The sequence below is a fragment of the Notolabrus celidotus genome, chromosome 6, assembly GCF_009762535.1.
Source record: "Notolabrus celidotus isolate fNotCel1 chromosome 6, fNotCel1.pri, whole genome shotgun sequence".
Taxonomy (NCBI): Eukaryota; Metazoa; Chordata; class Actinopteri; order Labriformes; family Labridae; genus Notolabrus; species Notolabrus celidotus.
Window position 1 is genome coordinate 35,484,291 of NC_048277.1, and position 20,170 is coordinate 35,504,460.

The 20,170-nt window shown below is 42.5% G+C and overlaps 1 protein-coding gene across 1 annotated transcript in view; it reads right to left on the reverse strand.

Annotated features, from left to right (window-relative positions):
- Nucleotides 1-20,170, reverse strand: part of LOC117814264 (pleckstrin homology domain-containing family A member 7-like) — a 289,372-nt gene that overhangs the window by 64,216 nt on the left and 204,986 nt on the right. Inside the window, exon 8 of the mRNA XM_034685487.1 lies at nt 18,766-18,866. Within this exon, the coding sequence (XP_034541378.1) occupies nt 18,766-18,866 (101 nt within the window). The remainder of the gene's footprint in view (nt 1-18,765; nt 18,867-20,170) is intronic.

Genomic DNA, 20,170 nt, shown 5'->3' on the forward strand with positions numbered 1-20,170 from the left:
AAACTCTCTCTCTCCACAAACCTGTTTGGTTCCTACAATTACAGCTTCTGAAACCTACTGACGACATCACAAATTACACACAACACATTGGAAACACATTCATTTCTGCCTTTTCCGTGAGTGTATCTCCCAAAAGAAGGATCACAAAGTGTCCCAGCGCAGCAGCTCTGCAGAGGCAGTGTGAAATGTACACGCCTGATTACCTTCCACTCAGTGACAACGTAATTGTCCTGGTTGATTTAAGTGCCGAGCTCATGACAGGCGTGCTCAAATTTAAGACGGATATTTCTTTGTATGCAGACTCAAAAAGGCAATTAGTCAGGTGATCTCATCCACTGCTGCTGCTGTGTGACAAGAAAGAATACATCAACACTTTTTACAGCGTGCAGAGACAGAAAGATGAAACTATATTTTACTAAAACTCATGAATCACTCTTGATGTGTTCCATACACAACAACACTTATTGTAATTTTACCAAAAGTTTGTACTCAAACACTGAACAAAGGTGAGCAGACTAGAATTAAGGTGTATGAGGTCCTCATTGGGGACAGGCTCAAAGACTATCATCACCTGACTGCAACTTTGAGGTAAAGACTGTTTTGGAGTCTCAGTCTGTTATTTTGCCTTTAAAGTCCAAAACAGTCATCACCATATTTTTCAGCTGCAGTCAGAAGCTACTTTTAGAAATCAACAGATTTAACCATCCACTAAAAGAAGTGGATGAAGACTTGGATTTGAAAGAAAAAGGATATATTGCAGTGTCTTGTACTTCTATCATAGACTGTATAATAAATGGATGTAGTATCCGTGATGTCACCCATCTGTTTAATCCGTGGGTGCCATATTGGAAATGCAGAACTCAACGTAACTTCATCCAAGCTAGTGTGAGGTAAAGAGGCGGGCTTTAGTCTTTTCCCTAACTGCTACAGGGTGCCCGCCTTTAACTCTTCCTGTCCCATTAAAGTTACTAACCATAGACCTTTCTGGAGTCCCTGAGCTCCCTAGTCTCGTAGGTCTCTCTGGGTCTCTGTCATAAACTCTTTCCAACCCCAACATGGTCTCAGCAGATGTGTGTCTAACATGAGTCTGGTCCAGCTGGAGGTTTCTGCCTGTTAAAGTAAGTAGGCCACTGTAACTTGCTATGGGAGGTAGAGCATTCAGTTATCAGGCACCTCTCCTTTGGTATCATCTACCAGTCAGGGACCAGGAGGCAGACACCCTCTCTACTTTTAAGAGTAGGCTTCAAACTTTCCTTTTTGATAAAGCTTATAGTTAGAGCTGGAACAGGCTTGGACCAGCTCTTAGTTATACTGTTAAAAGGCTTAGACTGCCGGGGGAGCTGACACACTGGGATCCTATCTCTCTCATCTCCTTGCCTGTCTCTTACTCTAACTCTTCCTGTCCCATTAAAGTTACTAACTATAGACCTTTCTGGAGTCCCTGAGCTCCCTTGTCCCGTAGGTTTGCTCTGACCTGCTGCTGTGGACGTGCCAGACTCCACTAAAAGCACTAAAAGCAGTGGATGAAGTGTTGGATTTGAAAGAAAAAGTCTAAATTGCAGTGGCTTGTACTTCTGTCACAGACTGTATATTAAATGGACGTAGTATCCGTGACGTCACCCATCTGTTTAATCCGCGGGTGCCATATTGGAAATGCAGAACTCAACATAACTTCATCCAAGCTAGTGTGAGGTAAAGAGGCTGGCCTTTAGTCTTTCCGCTAACAGCTACAGGGTGCCCGCCTGTCAGTCAAGTCAGCCATGCCCTTATTTGGGCAAAATCAAACGGCAACCTCTGGCTGTGAGAATTGAAGCCAATGCGGAAGTGTTAAAAACTGCAGTTTCCTTAAGTGTCCACTTGAGGCTGGCTCTAGAAGTACAGGAAACCACATACACAACAATTCAAAGAAGTCGATCTTTACAGCAGAAATAAACATGTTTACAGACTGGGTAGTCTGGATAGCTCACTTCTCTATCAGCACACACTGTATGAGGGGTGAATTGTTTTAGAACGCGTCAGTTTAGGAGATATTAAGATTACGAGTTTTCCATCATGAGAGGCACAGCTGACTTGATTGACAGGCGGGAACACTGTAGCTGTTGGCAAGGAGGCTCAAAGCCCGCCTCTTTACTTCACACTAACTCGACAGAAGTTAGGTCGGGTTCAGCATTTCCAATATGGCTACCGCTAAAGATCGGCTTCAAAACATATGGGTGACGTCACGGACACTACGTCCATTAATTATACTGTATATTGGAAAATTTGGAAGTTTAATATTTTCAAAAATAAGTAGTCATAAAAAAATTCCCCCCTTCCAGTGTGTGCCGATAGAGCTATTCAGACCTAAACAGTTTTTTGAACCAGGCTGTAAACATGTTTATTTCTGCTGTAGAGATCGTCTTCTTTGAATGGGTGTGAATGTGGTTTCCGATATTTCTGCAGCCAGCCTCAAGTGGACAGTTGAAGAACTGCAGTTTTTAGCACTTCTACATGGGCTTCATATTTTTATGAGACTTCACTGGTTGCAAAAAGATGTGTGATTGTTTAGAAGTCCGTCTTTTCACTTGATTTATCAACGTTAAGCATTCTGTTAATGTACACTATCATTCAAAAGTTTGGACACACCTTCTCATTCAATGGTTTTTATTTATTTTACTTATTTTCAACATTGTAGATTAATACTGAAGACATCAAAACTATAAAATAATCTGGTTTTGCCATAATCTGGATTACAACAGTAGTCAAATAGGGCTATCCATTGTGTACTAACCCTACCTCTGAACAACACAACTGGCTGGAGACGATTGGGTTCAAAACAGCGCTTCAGAAACAGATGGGTGACGTCACGGATACTATGTCCATTTATTCAATATAGACTTTTCCTTTCAAATCCAAGGCTACATCCACTTCTTTTAGTGAAGTGTTAAATCTGTTGTTCGGTTAAAGTAACAGCATTTATTTTGAAAGGGTTATAAGACGGTTGGTGGAGCAGTTATTCTAACAGCAGTTAAAATCCGAGCTGTTTCTTCCTCAGCTATCATCATGTTTTGGTTGTGCTGCATTTTAATCTACTGGGACTCCATCAGTGGAGAATCTGCTGTCTCTGCCTCCTCTTCACCGTGCAAGTCCAGACAGAAGCCTTGAGATCTCCACTGCTCCATAATGCATGTTCCTGCTTCTGAACTTTTGGTTTTGGCTGTGCAGGAAACATCTCAGCATGATGTCACTAATATCATAAGCGGATATGTAAACACCGAAAGCTGACAGAAGTTTACGCAACAGTTCACCTCTCACAGCTGTTTTTAATTAATAGCCTTTAAGTGTTTGGATCCTTGATGAGAAGTGTCCTTGCTGTGAAAGTGGGTTATTAGAGCCCCTTAACAGACAGTTGCTCTCCTTTGAGTACAGCTCCATAATGTCCTACTTTCCCTTTCTTTCCCCCTTCCTTCCTTCCTTTCGTGTTTCCGTGGTCGGGGTAGAAGACAAATGAGAGAACGCACTCGACAACAGATGCATGCAAATGAAGACCAATTAAACCTTAAATCTTCCCTCGCCTAATTTACTCACTGAATAATGAATGCAGGAGAATAAGAGCGTGTGGATTGTTGTTGTGCTGGGATCCACTGTGGCTGCAACGCGATCGTATCGCTGTGATATCATTATTTGGTTTATGCTGATGAAACAAGTGTGATTCCTCAGCAATTTGGCTCCCTGTCTGCAAACATGACACACAGAAAACTTGTGTGGTCCACGCTCAACAAGCTCATGAATAATGCAGCGCAGACTGTCACTTCTGCTGTTTCTCTGCCTGTTAGTATGAACTCTGCATAAACCCAAGCACACAGATGCAGACATGTACACAAACAAATATAAACGCTCCCTCTCCTGCAGTCCTTGGAGGTTTTCATGCACCTTGCCAAGTCTCCTCCCCTCTGAACGCACGACCGTCTGGCTCGTTCCAGAGGCTGCTGCTGCTGCTGCTGCTGCTGCTGCTGGCTTCCATTATAAATAAATACAGAGTTAATTTCCTCACTCACAATGCTCGAGTATGCACTTGACCCTGATCTCGGTACATATTTTAAGATCTGGGAGTTGACTGCACCACTCACTGGATCCCTCCAACTCCAGATAACCTTGTGCACTAACTCTCTGGTGATGCTCGGGTGAATGTGAAGAAGGGAGCAGTATGCACGAGCAGAAAGTTGCAATGTAAGCAGCAATGGACTTTATTCTTTAATGTGATTCTGGTGGAGTGAGAGAAGGTGAGCGTGTTGCACTGAGCTCTTTTTAAAGACTCCTCTCTTTGTGGTTCTGGCTCCAGTGGTGCAGCTTTTGTTCTCTGAAATCTAGTCCACATTACTTTGTTACACTCTGGCGATGAATTAATTTCACTTTGCATCAGATATGCCGTCACCTGGATCACAAGAACTTGATTGTTTCCATCCCAATCCAGGGTTGTCCAATATTTCATCTGAACCAAACACTAAAAAATGTGCTGACTGGCAAACTGGAAATACTGGGGAAAAACTAATGTGACAGAAATGTCATTAAACATATCATATCAGGGGCGCCGGTGGCCTAGCAGTCTAAGTGCGCCCCATGTACAGAGGCTATAGTCCTCATCGCAGAGGTCGCTGGTTTGAGTCCCGGCTGCGACCAGTTGCTGCATGTCTTCCCCCGCTTTCTACACGCTACATTTCCTGTCTCTCTTCAGCTGCCCTATCAATAAAAAAGAAGGGGTGCAACTATTTGTTGAAATGGTCGCCAAAAGGGGCGCCATTGGCCTAGTGGTCTAAGCTCGCCCCATATACAGAGGCTATGGCCCTTGTCGCAGAAGTCGCAGGTTTGACTCCAGCCTTGACCATTTACTGCATGTCCTTTCCCTTTCCACTCTCTACTCCCCACATTTCCTGTCTCTCTTCAGCTGTCCTGTCCATTAAAGGCGAAAATGCCTGTATTGGCTATTTGACTTTACATAACTCAAAACTCAATTAAAAAAAACGACCACGGGGCACGGGAAGAGGTGATCGTACACGGTGTCCAAAGATTGCCAATGTCCAGCCAAGCATTCAGTATTTTGGGGGTTTATTGAACAACACAAAAAGGGCTTCTCTCAAACAAAAGGGAACGTCTCTAAGTCTTCAAATCTCCTGATAAAAAACAATTAATCTCCCCAGGTGTCCGCCCCTCCTATCTTACCTGCCCATCTACATACACATCACCCGGTGCAAAACTATCAACCTATATAGGTGAGTAACGAAATATATTAATAACCCCTATGGCATCAAACTTAATCCTATAATTACCTTGAATGAAATAACAATAAATCAATTGATTAAATTAAAAATAATCAAATGCAGCTGCAAACAAAGAAAGAAAAATTAAAGCCGCAAGCGGCGATGAACGGGCCCTCGCACACCTGCGACCGCCGCCTACGCGAGCCGCCGCCACATGTAAACCGCCTCCTGATATTTGCCACCACACGATGCGAAAACAAGATCTGAGAGTATATGCTGCCTTAGGTGGTGCAAATGTTCGAAGTTTTTGGCAGATTGCCAAGAAAACCTCAAACTTCAGAGTCTGCCACGCCCACAATTTTAGTCTGATCAGAATGCCTTAAATGGTTTTACAATTGTCAATATGTCTGCTATAGAATGTGCCTTGTTTGGACTGAATTGGAGAAAAACTCTAGGAGGAGCTCTCAAAAGTATGCACCCTTATTCGGGCTTCATTCTTCACATTCAGAGCTGTATGTGCGTTTGATGCCCCGCCTCAACGCATGCCACGCCCACATTTTTTGTCTGATCAAATTTTTTTCTGATAATTCTTTCTCATCAAGGTGTCTACTATAGGTTGCCCTTGGTTTGGACTGAATCGGAGAAAAGCTCTAGAAGTTAATAGTGTTAGTATGCACCCTTATTTTGACGCCATTTTTCATGTTCAAAGCTAGGTGGCGCTCTTCCTGTTGAGTTTGGGATATGGGTGCAAGAGGCTTTTTTGTGCGTCTTGATGCCATGAATATGCGTACAATTTTTCAAGCATGTAGCTTAAAATAACCCCTATAGGGAGGGGTTTTTGAAAACTGTAGGGGGCGCTAGTGAGCACATTTTTTCGACTTTTTTTGCGAAACCCATAAAATGTCACAATTTTCCCCAGGCCTGATGAATGTGTTGGATGAGGTGAAATTACGTGCATTTCAAAGTCACAAAAATCCATTTTCCAACAGTTTTTTTTGATGCCCCGCCCCAAACTCTGACACGCCCACATCTTTCGTCTGAACGGAATGCCTTTACTTTGTATTAATCGTCAATGGGTTTACTATAGAATGTGCCTAGTTTGGACTGAATCGGAGAAAAGCTCTAGGAGAGATTAGCAAAAGTATGCACCCTTGCACGGACCCATTTTGGCCCAATTTTTCATGTTCAAAGCTAGGTGGCTCTCTTCCTGTTGAGTTTTGAATATGGGTGCCACTGGCTTTTTTGTGCATCCTGATGCCATAAATATGTGTACGATTTTTCATGCATGTAGCTCAAAAAACTCGATGCGTAGGGTGTTATTTTTACCTCTAGGGGGCGCTACAGAATTTTTTTTTGCAAGACCTATAGTAACTTGCAATTTTCACCAGGCCCGATGAGTGTGCAAAAATATCCGCGTTTTCATTAACGTTCAGGGGTCCAAAACTGCAATCTCCTATAATAATAACCCTTAGGGTTACAATAGGGCCTTCGCCACCAGCGGTGCTCGGGCCCTAATAAATGGTCACGAAAAATAGATAAATAGAAACATTTGGTTTATGACAAATTCAATAGCCGACAATTAGCTACTTTATCCGTGTTTTCTTGCTGAACACGGACATACAATTGTTTCCAACAGTTAAACTGCTGAGGAGTGAGACATCTCACATTCTCACTGTCTTTGCAGGTAAACACAAACAGCACCATGCGGCGGCCCATGCAACACCATCGCATCATGCAAGATTCTAAAGTCCTGGAGCTTTTCACTGGACATGCAGCAAAAGAAAGAGCTGCCTGCTAGATCTAAAAAACTGGAACTTGCTCTTCACGGGAGAACGTCAGTATAATGTGCAAATGTAAGTTCGACGTTGTTGTTTCAAACATTAGCTAAACAGTCCAAAATTGGAGGCATGATTTGACAGTTTTACACTTTTAGCCTCCCATTTCTACCTCATAATACCTCACCTGTTCCTCCCTTCTCATCTTTCTTTATTTCTTTCTCCTGTCCCAAACATAGACTGTATAAAAAAATGGAGGTAGTATCCGTGACGTCACCCATCTGTTTCTGAAGTGCTGTTTTGAAGCCAATCGTCGGCGGGTGCCATATTGGAAATGCTGAACTCAACCTAACTTCTGTCGAGATAGTGTGAGGTAGAGAGGCGGGCTTTGATCCTCCTGGCCAACAGCTACAGGGTGCTCGCCTGTCAATCAAATCAGATGTGCCTCTTATAGTGGAAAACTTGTAATCTTAATTTCCCGAGCCTCACCTGGCGTCACTTCCCGTCTGGACTACTGCAACTCTCTCCTCTTCGGCCTCCCTCACAAATCCCTCCTTAAACTCCAACTGGTCCAGAATTCAGCTGCCCGGATCATTGCCCGAACCCCCTCCATCCACCACATCACTCCTGTCCTCCAACAGCTCCACTGGCTCCCTGTTCAGTTCCGCATTCAGTTCAAAGTCCTTCTGTTGACATTCAAGACCATCCACAACCTCGCCTCCCCATATCTGTCCGACCTCCTCCATGTTCCCACTCCCTCCCGCTCCCTCAGATCCTCTTCCTCCATACACCTGTCTGTCCCCTCCGCCCGTCTCACTACTATGGGGAGCCGAGCATTCAGCCGCTCTGCTCCCAGTCTCTGGAACTCATTGCCACCTCAACTCAGAAACACAGATTCTTTCCCCCATTTCAAATCACAACTCAAAACACATCTGTTCCAAACCGCCTACTCCGTCTGACTCCAATTGCTCTGTCATTTTGTTATTGTTTCTATTTTTTTCTTACCCCTTGTTAGTTTATATTGATTTAATTTCTGACTCTGATTTTGTTTCCTTTAATGTGAATTTGTGTATATATATATTTCTATCTGTGTGGTGTCCTTGAGTGCCGAGAAAGGCGCCTTTAAATAAAATGTATTATTATTATTATTATTATTATTATTATTAATATCTTCTAAACTGCGGTGTTATGAAAAATGTCACCCCCCCGTACAGTGTGTGCCGATCGAGGAATAGGCCATCCAGATTACACTTGTTTTTTGTACCAGGCTGTACACATTTTAATTTCTGCTGTAAAGATCTGCTTTTTGAATGGGTGTGTATGTGGTTTCCAGTACTTCCGGAGCCAGCCCCTGGTGGACACTCGAGGAACTACGGTTTTACCACTTCTGCATTGGCTTCAATTCTTGCGGCTGCTTGGTCCCACCACTGAACAGTGAAGCAAACTCTTAGCATGGCACAGTGGTAACCGTACACTTGAAAACTAAATAATCCATCTTACATCAATTAATATTTTGATGCCATATTTAGAGTTTGAGAGACTAAAGGTATATTTTAAATAAAGTATGAATGCAAGTCATTATCCAATCCAAGTGTCTAATCTATACTAACTTCAGCTGACGAGAACCGTCCTTGTCATCCAACTTTTTTATCATCTGCATAGAAAAACACTCTGAGAGAGAACTCTCTGTCTGTTTCCTGAACACCTGCTCGGCTGTGAAGCACCAGCTGGGCTTTCCACTGTAAAGAGAGTGGCCTTGTGGGTATTGGATGCTGGTGATGAAGTCTGGCGGGCTGCGGATGACAGGTTGGGAAGTGAATCCCTGACGTGTGAGTAACAAAAAGCATGTGTATGTACAGTAGCGGGGATATGATGAGTCATGTTTTTCAACGGGCCGTCAAAGCAGCTGGGAGGACACTTTCATGTAGTTTTGGCGCCTCCTGTGGATGAAGTGTCTGATCTCTATGCATGTGTCTCATGTGTCCTCCAAGAAACTTATCCTCATGGTTCATTTTAACTGAACAATCAAAAATGTAAACAAACAAACCCCTCATGGCATGTTCAAATATCAAACTGATACACTAGATGTGGAGCATGCTCAGTCAGCTCGTCAGTGTCAGCCTCTGAGGTGTGTTCAGGTGTGCAGGATGACAGGAAACAGGAAGGGAAACTATTAACAACCTCTCTGTTAGATGTAACTGAAAACAACCTAAAAAAATCCTGCTGAAAGGACTGACAGCGTCCTCAGGAAGCAGCTGTCAGAACACTTCTGCTCAGTCAGCATCAGCAGCCTGACAGGCGGCCTCTCTGAGCTACGACAGAACAAACTTCCTGATGAGAGACAGACGGCTGAGGATCGTCAGATGTTCAGGCACGTGCATGAAAAAACATGACAACATGACTGTGTATCAAACAAACTGCTTTAAGACAAGACTTATTCTACCCCCCAATTCCAAATCCTTTTGCCATGGTAGTTTGGATCATCACCCGGCTCTCTTACTGACCTTCAGGTTGTGACATTTTTGCTCTTCTCTCCAGCGTTTGCTGCAAAGTTTGCTGTCGCTGTTTCCTGCTGCTAGCTTTAGCAAACTCCTCAATGATTTATCAAATTGCTCATGGTGAAGGAGCTATTTTTCTCCCCCCCGCTAGACAGTTTAGCGGTGCATATTTTGCAGTTTGCTTTTCTTTTGTCATCCTTGTTTCTGCTCAAACTGCAGACATTGCTCCTCCTACTCTACCCGTCTGCTCAACAAATGACAATGACAAACCAATGAAGTGGTATCTGGTGCTGTTGTATTCGATGTACTTTGACGAGTATGAGTACAAGTTGTCATGAAGTGGAAGCTTCAGGAGAGTCTTAACCCATTTAGACCGGATGAAACGTATACACGTATATACCTTTAAGGCCTGATGCGACATATACGTGGTTATCCCTTTAAGACCGGATGCAACGTCTAGGTCATTTCAGACGGTGTCATCATTTTCAAGAGATGTGATTAATGAAATGCGCTGTGATTCGCTGAAATACCATGATTGGAATGACGTGCATGTTTTGGGAATTTTTTTATGAAGACATGTGACCAATGAAATGCGCTTGCAGCAAAAAATATTTTGTAATCATTTTAATTTATATTTTTAATATTTTTGTTGTTTGATGATTTTTTGAAAATGTTTAATGCACATATGAGCAAAGTAATGATGCTCCAATTTCTAAACTATTAAATGGTTTCCATTTCATGTTTCTATCTGCTCCAGAGGCTGAGATATAAAGGTTTTAGTGAAATTTGACAACTCAGTTTTTTTTTCCAGAAAATCTTCAGGTTTTCAGAGGTTGTGTACAATTTATGCTTAGGTTTTTAAAGGTGTTTTTAGCAGGCGTTTTAGGTCTTAATGGGTTAAACAGATGTTATTCTGGTTGAACGATTACTGTTCATATTGTCTATTTACAGAGCGAAGAAGAAGATAAATCACGGTCTTCAGCACCTAATGTCTAAAAACATCAACATCAAAAATCAACTTAGCCGTTGTACAAAACAGTGACGTGTTACATTTGTCCTTCAAAATAAAAGCACTTCCTGTCAACACTGGAAATAAAACTTAAAGGTGACATACCACGCTTTTTTCATCAACATATATTGGTCTAAGAGGTCCCCAAAACATGTCTTTAAAGTTTATGCTCAAAAAAACACTTTGAAATCAGATTTTGGACTGCCTGAAAAACCCTCTTCTTCAGTCCTCCTCAGAACACTCTGTTTTCCCTCTGACCACGCCCCCTCAGGAAGTGGATGTGCCTCAGCTCTCCAGCACATTGATCTAATGTTTACATGTTGGCTGAATATACACGGCTGCTCAGAGATCACGTTACTTCAACCCTCTGAATCTGATCCAGAATCAGATCCTGACGGAGAGGCGCCTGCAGCAGGACCTTTCTGAAGGATTGGTCACAGATTTAGTGTTTCTTGTTGTTTTATTTATCAGTATGTCGACGTGTGTCTTGGTACACAGCTACGAACATGTAGCTATGTGGCTATGCTAACTAACGCTAGCACTTATCCATGATAAATAAAAATCATCCACTAGATCTTCAAATCTGCAGACGTGGGGAGTAAAACCGACCTCTGCCAGAAAGGCAGCAGGACCTTTCTGAACCATTGGTCACAGATTTAGTGTTTCTTGTTGTTTTATTTGTCAGTATGTAGACGTGTGTCTTGGTACACAGCTACAGCTACAAACATGTAGCTATGTGGCTATGCTAACTTGCGCTAGCACTTCTCCATGAAAAATTTAAATCATCCACTAGATCTTCAAATCTGCAGACGTGGGGAGTAAAACCGACCTTTGTGTTTATTAAGACAGCCTACAACTAGCATGCCTCCCTCCTAAGCTCCTTGTTAGCACACATGTGTGCAGGTAATGAAAAACAGAGGAGGGGTTGAGTTGTATTTTATACAGTCTATGGGCTGAACAAGCTCCGAGCTCTGACTTCCTGTTACAGACTGGATGGCGTTGTGACGTATGAAAAACACTGAAGTCTGAAACGGCTCGTTTCACACACATTTACAGAAAGGTGGAGAAATCAGAACAGGGGCAGAATGGATTTTTTTCATTCTCGGGGGGTTTGTAGACAGGGACACATATTTCAGGTAGAGAACCATTAAAAAGTTGATTTTGCATGATATGTCACCTTTAAATAAAATGTAAACGTTTTCCATGTCAAAAATAATGCTAAATGCGTTTTTTTCCCCCCTGAATCAAATTTTCCTTCATGACACAATGTATATAACTGACAGTATTGAATATCTACAGATCGTATTGAGGTGTTCAAAATGTTAAACACGCTGAATATCAACATGTGGAGCAGGCTCATAATCTCTGCGGACATACAGTCATAAAAGTGAAGGCTCAGACTTCAACAAGGGAACTGAACAGAAACATATTTCAGACTCACAGTGTCCAGTTTTCTGTCTACTCGTTCTTAGTGAGAAAAACAAGTGTGTGAACGTGGTCAGGTGTCAGCTGGGAGCGCAACCGGGTCATAATCAGTCAGGCGGTGGTGAAAAAAAGCGCTCGTGGAGACCTGTCACTCAGCTGCAGCCCCCAGCTGAGCATCTCCGCTGTGCACAACACCTTCAGTCAGCTGATTCACATCGTAACATGCTTTAAACTTAAATCACCTCCCTGATAGCTGAACCAAATATGAGACCACATGATGTTTGTTCCACGTGATAGAAAATCAAAACAAAAAATGTGTTCAAGTTCTTCAAAATAAATTAATCCATGCTTGAATAATTGTTGACATCCCTTTTTTGGATCAATAAAATAATCTTTAATCAATGTTTTCTGACAACATGTTTGTATCTTAAGTTTGAATCCAGGTAGTAAGCAGCATAATGTACAGTGAGCAGGTAGTTATGGGAAATAGAATCCTGACAGGGTGAGACAAAACCCCGACGTGGCATAACAACCGGATATAAATAGCTTCATTCTGCAGAAAATGTCACACAAGTACACACCCAAGTGACCTCCACTAGACACATTTTCACCTATTCAAGTTACATCAAAACACACACACACACACACACACAAACAAACAAACACATACACACACACACACACACAGTCCTAAAATAACAATGTCTCTCTTCCCAGGAATGCTGAGTGGCTCATTTAGCTGGGAGTGCGTGACCGACACACCTACGCTGATTTCACACACACGCGAGCAGGCCTCTGTTTGTGTTTCTCTCTGCGTCCGTGTGAGAGCTGGTGTCAGTCTTAAAGGTGTTTCTGTTTATTTGTTTCCTCCGTTAGAAAAACACAAAACAGATCCCTCTCTCTCTCTCTCTCTGTGTGTTTCTGTTTGTCCTCTACTTCACCGCTTCAAGAACCTCATGACTCCCTCCTCTCCACCTTTTCCCTTCCTGTCTTTATTCGCCTTTCTTCTCTTCTGGGCCCTAATCACTTCCTTCCCTCTCTGTGCTCTCGCTCCTGAAACTGAAAAATATCTCTCACTCTCTCTCACACACACACACACACACACATGCACACACACTCTTTGTCCAGGCTCTATTTAAAGAATCATTGTGCTCATAAAGATAAGCCTCAGCCGCCAGGGCACCACGGAGCTCCTGATAAGGTAATACTCGCCTAAATTTGCGGCTGTAGAAATCGAATTTACACTGAAAATCATGCAAAAAAAATATCAACAATAGATTGCAGATGCTGGAGTTTAAAACATGAGAGATATTCAGAGTTGGAAAATCCTGTTAGGTTGGAATGAAATCAACATCTATGTGTCCGTGCGGCTGCAGGCAAACATCTCCTGCAGCTCCCTTTTGGACATCACTCTTCATTTCTGTAAAAAGTAATGTGAGGTAGCGCTAAATGACAAATTGTCTCCACGCCATCAGAACACTGCATGCTGGTACAGTAGATGTGACAGATGGAGGAGACGGCACGAAGATGAACGATAAGCCCCACACCAGATAAGCAAAGTAGAAAGATTCATACTGCGATAACGAGGATGGGGAGACAGAAAGAGAGAGAGAGAGAGGGAAAGACAAGAGGGAGAATTAAATATGAAACTCAAAGTAACAAAACAACACAACAACAACAACATCAGCCACAAAGACGGGTTATTCTCCAAACGCATGCATCAAAAAACCAACACAGGAATATACACGACTGCTGCTGTATATTCTGTCACGTTCAGACCCAATGAAAGCCACACCGACAACAAGGATCAAAAAAACGTTCACATGTGGCAGAGTGAGAGCACATGAAAGGGTAGAGTACCTATTTTATGGGAGGACTGTCACTGGACGACGCGACACACTCACAGGGAGGGGAGGAAGTCCCGGTCGGGCAGCCAACCAATCGGAACAAGAGAGGGGAAGAGGATTTGGTGAATGATGGAGAAGGGGAGTTGGGGTTGTGGGGAGGTTGTCAGAGCCTGTAGGTTTGTGGGGTCGTGGTGTGTTAAGGTCAATTTGGAAGTGAGGCGTTCATACAATCAAACGTCACCCGTTTGTACCCAATCAAACAGGCTCCCCCCCCGGGTGGTGGATTCGTCCTGCTGGTTCAGATTAAAGACACGCTGAGTTTTTAATCAGCCCAAACAGGAGACAGGCTGGAAGTTTGTGATTCTTTTTCCTCTCAGGATGAAAGTTGCAAGTCTGCTTAACACCTTAAAGTTCTTTCACAGCACTGCAGAAAGAAAGGAAGTCAAACCAGAGGAGGTCCGAAGCTAATGTTCTGCTTTTCTATGAAGTCAAAGTTTGCTAAACATTGGACTTCCACCAGACCCGTGTCTCTCTTGTCCATCAACACCCACCAGCAAGTAGCAGGACCGCCAGACAGCTGGAGTCATGTGACCCAGGTTTTCCCTCTGTAATCACTGAATCAAGGATTCTCCTCCTCCTCTCCTCATCCATGTTGGTGGAAATATTTTGTTGTGAGGTCAGAGGTCATCAGACAGAGATGTTTTTGCATGAAGTGCCTCATTAACTGCAGAAACCAGTCTTTAACCTCACTAGAGGTACTAACAAACATCTGCTTCCATATTATGTCACTTAAAGATAACTTGGAAGTAAAGTTAGAAACCCTAAGAGGCAGTTCGGGCTGCAGATTCTTCTTATTCTAATTGATTAATTTAAAAGTCTGATTTAATGCTGCAGAGCTGGAGGATAAAAACTGCTGATTCAGAGAAGAGAGTTTCTTTATTGGGCAGAAGAAGTCACCAGATTCATGTCCGGTCCTTGCTCTCGTCTGTCAGCACCCAGCGATTATGTTTTCAGAACTCAGCGGGACAGCCGGACAGCTGGAGTCATGTGACCGAGGTTTTCCCTCTGTAATCACTGAATGAAGGATTCTCTTCCTCCTCCTCTCCTCATCCATGTTGTCTTTCTGGTCCTCTGAAAACCTCTGACCTGTTGACTCCAGGCCTGGCTCCGCTCATCATGACTTTGGCTTGTTGTTGTAGTTAAGTGAAATACGATCTGGTGATAACACAGAGTGTTTTATTCTGAAAATTAACCAGATGTTTTCATTTTGTTTTGTTGAAACCTGACTTCCTGTCCCGCTCCATCTGTTCTGTTGAGATTGATGCGTCGTGCTCCGGCATCCGGCAAAAATAGAAGTCTTGTGTATCTGATCCGGAGGGACTCCAACCTGCCGGATCAGAGACGCAGTCGGAACGCAACGGAGTGGATCCAGTGGAAGTTAACACATTGACTAGAATAGAAACCTATCAGGTCAGGTGCTGTGACGGATCGGAGACGGACTGGACACAGATCTGGTGGAATTTGTCCAGTGTGAAATTGTTCATCATAACTTTGGCTGTGATTGTAGAATGAAAGGCTTAAGGCGTAGGTAGAAATAAGTTAGGGCCTGTTTCCACTACAAACTTGTTTTGCACTGGCAGCGCCCACAACTTCAACTTCAAACCACTTCTCATCTGCAACTCTGCTTCCCTTAGTCCCTTATTGCTTTGTCTGCTTCATGTTTACTTCTATTTGAAGCTATCAAAACAGTTGATAAAAACCATGTTGTAGCATTAGCAGCAGCTCTACACCTAGAAAAAGTGCTCGAGTGTGGTTAGTTCCTTCTCTGAATGGACCTACGGCAGTGTTGTTGACAATGTTGACATCAGAAGTCCCGCCCCTTCTTAATTCTGATTGGTCAATGATGGAAAAGTGACATTGACGGGTGCCGTGATGTTCAAAACTTAAGCTATTTTTAACTGAGTGCACTTTGGATGCAGAGGCAATAAACAACTGCACCTTTAAATCTACAACTTTTAGCTTCTTCTTTAAAAACACAAAACAAAATTGAATCCTCATGACTAAAGCATTTACGGCGATAACGCTGGGTTATTGAACCAAGTGTAATCACTCAGTTCGTCTGCCTCTTAACCTCAAACGTGCCGGACTCTCCTCTACAGAATCTCCTGCCTCAGGGAACAGAGGAGCTTCATTCCTCCTAGAGGAGCTGGTCTGTCTCAATAAACACACTGACAGACATTCAGCCGTAATAGACGTCGTTACAACAGCTGCTGAGTGAACGGCGGCTCTGCAGGCGAGGAGGGAGGGGAGATTGTAAGAAGTAGCGATTGTTTTTTTATCTTTATTTAAAAAAACGTCTGACGACTCAATTATTACAACTTAATGGCATGTTGTTATTTTGAATGAGACGACATTAAAGAACCAGCCCATCATGTTGTAGAAGCCTGTGGTGAGGTTGAGCCCCTCACAATGAACTGAGATGAATTTGTGGCGTTAAGTTTTAAACCTCATAAATAAAGCTTGACAATGTGGATCAGAGGGATTTGGGCTGGATGCCTTCAGAAGCGCTGGACGACACACAACAGGTGTTACAGCTGCATTCTTTCACAGGGAGACGGCCAGTTATATAGTGTGTTACGTCTTATTTTAACCCTGTGTGTCATTAACAAATGAAGCTGCTCAGTGGAGAAGGGGCAGACATGCATTTTTAGCACAAGTGTCTTGAGAGGTTGTAAAGATTAGCGTTCAAACCTTCAAAGGTCTACTTTAGATGGAACTATATGACACATACTGGAGGCTAAGATCATGACAGTAAGTTATTGATTGACGTCAGTCAGGCTGTCATGATAGACGGGTATTGATGATACATTTTTATTTAAAATGTAATATTGATGCATTGTTTGGACTGCACTGATGGTGGGTTGTTACACCTTAGACTGAACATATGGACCCTGCACCTGGATCTTTAATTTACCCTTGGACTTTTAGACTGTTGAATGTCATCCATTATTTACTTTCTTCATTTTGGTCAGACACTGATTTAATATCTCACCTTACTGATAAATGGCAGTGTGGACATGTATGTATGTATATTTTCTTTGTTTTGTCTTTTGATAGCTTTTCCATTCCAATGATGTGCGTGCCTATTTCTTTCCTTCCTTTTTATTATGGTATGCCTGTCTGTTTTCTTGTCTTGTTATACAACAAAAAACTGAAAATAAACTATTTAAAAAATAAAATGTAATAAGGATGTTGTGTTAAATATATTGTGTAGCCAACTTGTGTGAATTCCTCATGTTCAAAGACATTCATATTCGGAGACTTTTATTTTGAAATTGTATTTGGAAGTGCGTGTTTTTTCCACTTCCTCTTTACAGCATGATCACTGGGTGTTTTCGAAACGGCCTGCTACATACTACCAAGCGGCAACCTGTGGTCTAAAAATATGAGTCCAATGCTGAAGTGCTAAAAACTGCAGTTCATTGAGTGTCCACTAGAGGCTGGCTCCGGAAGTACCAGAAACCACATACACACCTATTCAAAGAAGACGATCTTTACAGCAGAAATAAACATGTTTACAGCCAAGCTCATTTCTTGATCGGCACACACTGTACGGGGGGTCATTTTTTTCATAACGCAGCAATTTCAAAGATATTAAAATTACGAGTTTTCCATTATGAGAGGCATTGCCAATATGGCTGCCGCCGTCGATTGGCTTCAAAACAGGGCTTCAGAAACAGATGGGTGACTTCACAGATACCACGTCTTATATTTATACCGTCTAGGCAGTGAATGAGCTGTAAAGAGGAAGTGGAAACAACACGCACCTCCAAATAAAATTTCAAAATAAAAGTCTCTCAATATGAATGTCTTGAACGTGAAGAATTCAAAACACTATTATGGTTCATAATAGGCGGCGGTAGTGGTTCTTAACACTGGTTGCCACACACCATAAAACGGAGGGAAGAAGAAGAAGAAGAAGAAGAAGAAGAAGAAGAAGAAGAAGAAGAAGAAGAAGAAGAAGAAGAAGAAGAAGAAGAAGAAGAAGAAGAAGAAGAAGAAGAAGAAGAAGAAGAAGAAGAAGAAGAAGAAGAAGAAGAAGAAGAAGAAGAAGCAACAGAAGAAGACTCAGCAACAAGCTAGCTAGCTAGAAAGCAGGATTCTCCACCAGCATCTAAAAAAGCTTCCTCGCTAGTTTGGGAGTATTTTGGGTTTCAAAGAGAAGAGAAGGTGTTTTTTGGACGATGTGAATTTCACTCAGAAGAAGGCGGTGAGTTTTTTTTGTTTAATAAGAAATGTCTAAAACTTGAATGAATGAATGAATTAACATTTTTGTTTTGCCCCGATTCATAACAAATGTTATCTAAAGACACTTAAAGATGGAATTTAAGTAGGTAAGTTGTGTTTACTTGTCTTGCCTTTCCTTAATTTGACTGATTTCTAAGTTTTCCACAAATATTGCAATAACAAAGTTATCATTCATTTATTTGACAGCGATAATCCTGAAGTGAAAATCTGATATCATGACAGCCCTCGTCAACAGCATAAAATAAACCTCAGATCAGGCTAATTTAAATCTTTGCACTAATGTTTTTTGTCATATTAGCTTTAAAGGAAAAGTTAAAAACAAGAACGTAAATTACAGAAATGAAATAACATTTCAAATTTGGATATTTGTGTTTCTTTTCTCACTTCCATCTTGTCTTAAGGTTGCTGTGTTTGGTCTGACAATCGTCCGTGACCTTATGAAATAATAGTTAGTCTTAAAACAGCGAACTAATGAGCAGTGTTTCCATCACTACCTTCATTTTTACATGAATTATTTTGAGTATTTTGTAATCCAAAAGCAATAAATAACATAAGGTGGCCGAACACACTCCAACCAAAACAAAACATAAAGAAAAACATGACATCAGAGAACGTAACTGAGAGATGTGCATCATCAGCAGAGAGGTAAAACAAAGAGAGGCATACCTTAAAGGCATACTTGCGGCCGATGTGGTCCTCAGGTCCCACAGGTGAAATGACATAGCTCGGCAGAGGGATACTGCCTAGGACTGCTTCCTCTCTGCTGTCTGGAGAGAGAGAGAGAGAGAGAGAGAGAGAGAGAGAGAGAGAGAGAGAGAGAGAGAGAGAGAGAGAGAGAGAGAGAGAGAGAGTGAGAGAGTAAATAATCAGGGGTGAGGGAGGTGAGAAAAGGAGTGAGAGAGATATGAAGGAAAGGAAAAAGCAAGAGAATAAATGTCACTCATCACCCACTAATTTCATCACTGCCTGCCACCAGTATCTCGACACTCACACACACCTACACACACACACACACACACACACTCTCTCTCTCCTGCCGTCATTCATAGCTGAGTGCTGTGCCAAACGGTAAATGACCACTCTGGTGTCCCGGTGTCACGGAGCTAAAGCTGGCGCCCAGTCGCCATTCCTCTGCGACTCCCCCCCATCCGGTTTACAACCTCTATCAATGCACACACATAGTTGTCTTTCTATATTTGTAAGGACCCTCAGTGACGTAACGCAGTCCTCAACCTTCAACCTATTGTCTTCACTCCTACACGGTGCTTCCAAGAAGTGAGGGCTGCTAAAAATGTCCTCACTTTCTCTATTTCCATCCGTCTCTCAGCCGCTCTCACCTCTATTTCCTGTTTGTTTTCTTTTTCTTCTAATGCTTTATTGAGGTTGTGATCTTTTATTTGTTTTTACTTCTTTGTACTTTTTAGCCACGTGTTTTGAAAGTGCATCATAAATAACTTACTTCACGAAAACACCCTTTCTTTAAAGGCTCTGGCTCTAAAGACATCAAAACTCCAGAATCTGAAAATGATTAATTTCAAATGGTCTCTGAGTGCTGAGTCACAAAATACTTCAGAATCAGGACTTATATCATTTATTAGTCTTATCACTCCGTAGTCTCCGGGGCAACAGGACCATGGGACGCCCGGAGCAGAGGAGGCTGAAGTGTAGTATGTGCGCGCAGAGGAGCTCGGCTCCGGGTGTCAGACGGAGCTGTTTGGGGAAAGTTAGTGAACCGGTCCTGGTGAAAGTTAGTGAACCAGTCCTGGGGAATGTTAGTGAACCTGTCCTGGTGAAAGTTAGTGAACCTGTCCTGGGGAAAGTTAGTGAACCTGTCCTGGGGAAAGTTAGTGAACCTGTCCTGGGGAAAGTTAGTGAACCAGTCCTGGGGAAAGTTAGTGAACCGGTCCTGGTGAAAGTTAATGAACCGGTCCAGAGGAAAGTTAGTGAACCAGTCCTGGGGAAAGTAAGTGAACCTGTCCTGGTGAAAGTTAGTGAACCGGTCCTGGGGAAAGTTGGTGAACCGGTCCTGAGGAAAGTTAGTGAACCAGTCCTGAGGAATGTTAGTGAACCA